The sequence below is a fragment of the Apaloderma vittatum genome, unplaced genomic scaffold (genome assembly GCF_000703405.1).
Source record: "Apaloderma vittatum isolate BGI_N311 unplaced genomic scaffold, ASM70340v1 scaffold36845, whole genome shotgun sequence".
Taxonomy (NCBI): domain Eukaryota; kingdom Metazoa; phylum Chordata; class Aves; order Trogoniformes; family Trogonidae; genus Apaloderma; species Apaloderma vittatum.
This window is the reverse complement of record NW_009717341.1, coordinates 44,164-48,108: the sequence shown is the minus strand read 5'-3', so window position 1 is coordinate 48,108 and position 3,945 is coordinate 44,164. Positions and strand designations below refer to the sequence as shown.

General features: G+C 34.9%; 1 protein-coding gene across 1 annotated transcript; it reads left to right on the top strand.

Annotated features, from left to right (window-relative positions):
- The first annotated feature begins 1,137 nt into the window (after window positions 1-1,137).
- LOC104274260 (signal transducing adapter molecule 1-like) lies at window positions 1,138-2,908 on the top strand. Its single transcript, XM_009869841.1, has 2 exons — window positions 1,138-1,264; window positions 2,428-2,908. Exons 1-2 carry the CDS (start codon window positions 1,143-1,145, stop codon window positions 2,678-2,680), a joined length of 375 nt encoding a protein of 124 aa, XP_009868143.1. The 5' UTR covers window positions 1,138-1,142; the 3' UTR covers window positions 2,681-2,908.
- Window positions 2,909-3,945: the final 1,037 nt, after the last annotated feature.

The following is a 3,945-nucleotide window of genomic DNA, read 5'->3' as shown; positions in this document are numbered from 1 at the left end:
AGTTATGGCAATTAGATCATAGTTTTTCATCCGTACAATGGCCTCCAGTTCCTCCTGTGTTACCCATGCTGCGTGCATTGGTGTAGATGCACCTCAGCTGGGTCACCTTTTGGATGGGAGAAGCCCGAACACCTTCCTGATGATACTCAGATGTTTCCATAGTAACCATCCTCTCAACAACCCTTGTGTTCTGCTTGCAGCTTGGTATGACATTTTGATCCCTTGCTAATTTACAAGATTGTATGATCCTGTTACTACTACATTCCTCCCCGACAAGCACTGGCATGTTACATTCTTGCTCCTTTTCATTGGTCCTGGTTTTGCCCCCACCCCCTTCCATACCTAGTTTAAAGCTCTCTCTATGAGCCCTGCCAACTCCCTTCCCAAAAATTTGTGTAATTGAAAATTTGTGTAATTGAACAAAAATTTGTGTAATTGAACAAAAGCATAGGGTTTAGAAACTAAATCTTGATTTAATTAGAGCTGACACACTGTCAGCCCTTGACACACATCTACTAGCAAGCTTTTTCTCTAGTTAGTTGTAAACCATTCCCTTATTTTCACTTGAAATTTTCTTAAGACCTTTTTTTCCCTTCTGCCCTGCTCAAACAATTTTGCAATTGCAACCTCAATGGTTACATGTAATGATAGGTTAACTAACAACATGAAAACAGTACATTATTTGCTTTTCATTTTAACAGTCAAAGTTAAAAAGTGTTCTGCTTTGGATTGCAATTTGTTATGTGATTTAAACACTTTGGTACATTCATTCAAAAGTAGAAGCTTTAATTAGCATGAGTGATGGTCATTAAAATCAAATCTGGAATACAAGTTTTCCAGTAATCTATTTGATTTATTTTTTTCATTTTTTTTGGTACTGGAGCATGAAGCTAGGAATGCAAATAGCATCCTTTGAAAATCCGGTAAATTTTTTGTACTGCAACGTTTAATAGAAGACAACCACTTGGTTTCTCTTAAAACATTCGTACTAAAAGGTTTGAGAGGCTGTCATCAATTTCTAAAGTCAGATAATAAATACCAAATTCTCCTCTGTTTTATTTTTAACATTCCTTTTTTTAACTTCCTAGGTTTATCCAGGGCAGCCTCAAAGTAATGCATATTTGGTGGCAGGGAGTGCACAGATGGGCCATATTCAAGGCTATAATCTTCCTCCTGAACAGCTCTCTTCTCTCAGCCAAGGCACAGTTACTCCATCTGCCAGCTCAGTACTGCCTGGGCAGCCTGCACAGACCTCGTACACAAAGTAATTTAAAATATTTTCCTTTTCAAGTTTAAACATAAAGGGCTACAGATAATATTTAAAGGAGATTTTTTTTCTTTCAGTTGTTTTTAAGATTATACTTCTGTAAGATACTTCAGTGCAACTTGTTTTAGTGTGCTTTTTATTGGTGTCCTGTATTTGGTAAAAATTTCTAAGAAACTTCAAAATTTTCTGTTGTTTTTATTATTTCCTCTGTTTGTACTGTTAAATGTAAGAAATACATATTTTTTCTGGAACTATATTTCTTTTATATAAAAGAAAAATCAGAGAAAATTACATAGATGTGACTTTTTTAATTTTAAAGTTTATTTTTTTAAAATTTTTTATTTTCATTTTTTATTTTTCATTTTTATAGCTTAATATACATTTAATAGTGAAGATGATCTGAAGCTCTGGCTGGCTTTGCATGATTTCTGAGACAGCATATATCGTATTGTGTTTTATTCACATGTCTTACTGTGGAAGCATGGGGAGAATTCTGCTCATTGGAAAAGAAGTGAATGGACTATAAATACTTAGTAAGGCTTGTACAACTTCTGCATGTAAAGGAGCTACAAGTGCAAAGATGCCAAGCTTTGGCTAAGCTGTCCATACAGTGAAAACGTTTTGAATTGACCTTAGGAAAAGATTAGGGATTTTATTTTTGATTTTATTTTTTTAATTCTTAATTTTGATTTTATTTTATTTTTTTACTGTCTGTATAAAGTAATTTTATAAAATAAACTTGGGAGAGATAGAGATATTGATCTTGAGTTATCAAAGTATTTATTTGTCTTCCGAAGTTACCTATTTGGGGTGGTGAGGCATATATTGATCAAATGCGTTTCTGCATTTTCACCCGACTTGTTTTGCTATTTAAAACAATTGGTTGGGTTTTGGTATCTTTTCGTGAATAGAATGGAAGATAGGTGAGATTCCATGTTGCATATTAAAATAAAACGAAGTATAAATTCAGTCTAGCGAAGGGTGTGTTTGAGTTTTAATTGGAATATTTATTATCTACAGTTTTAAACGTGCAAGGTATCCCAAGTTAGGAGATTTTTTTGTGTGTATATATCCAACATTTCAAGAAGCAATAAAGTATTACTGTCCTGTTGATAAACTGTTTTTTAATTTACCTTTTTTTTTTCTTTTTTTTTTTTCAGTGCAATGGTTGGCTCTGTTGCTGGAAATACTTACTCTAACCAGGCTTCAGTGTATACTCCGCCATCTGCTACTGTCGATGTTGCTGCTTATCAGAATGCTGGAACTAATATGCCCCAGGTGGCAAACTATAACTTAGCATCTCCACCTCTGCCACAGACAGCAGCAGGCAGCCAACAGGCACCTCCACAACAACCACAGCCTCCGCCACCTCAACAGCCGCAGCATAGTTACTCGCAGAAGGCTCTGCTATAGGATCCAGGACTTCCGATTCCTAATCTTCTTTACCCTCTGTGAAAGGCAGTTGGCAGTTCTATGAGTTTCCTCCTTTAATCTCTTAAACTTTGTTTATTCTCAGCTTAATAAGAATCTATCTTGGTGAACAAGTTCAATTTGCACTGACTTTTTAGGATTTTTTTTTTTTTTAATTTTGCAGAGGAACGGATATATTTAGGACACTTAATTCCTTTTAAAATGCCTAAAAATTGGTACAAGATTATTTATGTCTGGTAAAATTGGCTAGTCTGTGAAAACTCACACTTGCAAACTGTTGTGGCATATATGTTATGTACATATAGTGTGTGATTGCAATAGTGGCCATTTCGTATAGCTATGGTGATCATGTGAATATATTTAACACAATGTTTAAAAATAATTTACTATTTTATTTTAATCATGAACTGACAATGACGTTTCATAGTTTTGTCTAGTTTTATGACAGATGTGATGTCTTTCCAATGCAGGAAAAGCAGTAATTCTGCATATCATGGTTACACTTACAAGCTAAGGTCTACATATGAATTTACAAACTTACCAGAGTCTAGGTTTCATTATTTCTCAAAATGAACACAAGCGTATCATGAGTGTTAGATGGCTTGTCTACCAAAGTAACTAGTTAACTAGTAAGTGATTTGGGGGGGATAACAGCAAATTATGATTCTGCTTCATATATAATTAATAACTTAAAACTACTGTTCAGAGGCTGCTAAACATATCACGGGACCATGCAACAGATCAGGATCTTGCATTTTATCATGAGAAGCATGTAATTTATTTTTTCCAAGCTGTTTTTTACAACAACAACCAGAACTGTATTCTACATGTGTTGGTGGAGATTGCACCAAAGACAGGAATTGAGTTGGAAGAGAAGCGGTGGAGTTTTAAACTGGAACACACAACACGAATAGCACTACTTTATTCGTCTTCTTAATTAGAACATGGAGAATTATGGACATTTAAATTGCTTTGCTGAACAAACCTTCAGGGCTTTATTTTATCTCTTGTGGCCTTGCTTAGCAATTTGTTCTGTTTACTGTTCTGACACAAGCACTTCTGCCTTAAACATCTGTTTCAATTTCTGGTTGTACTGTTTGAGTTTATTAGCCCACCTATAGTATGAAGATATTATGAGGCATCTTACTTTCATTCACTTTCAGGTTCCTTTGAATTCTCTTCTGCAGCAACATGCATTAGCCTTTTTTAAACCTTTGCATTTCTCAGTAGCTTAGCCAGGTGGCTCT

Coding starts and splice junctions, on each gene's coding strand:
- LOC104274260 (XM_009869841.1), top strand. CDS start 1,143: ATGGGCCATATTCAAGGCTATAATCTTCCTCCTGAACAGCTCTCTTCT. Junction 1,265..2,427: donor GCACAGACCTCGTACACAAA/GTAATTTAAAAT, acceptor TTTTTTTTTCAG/TGCAATGGTTGGCTCTGTTG.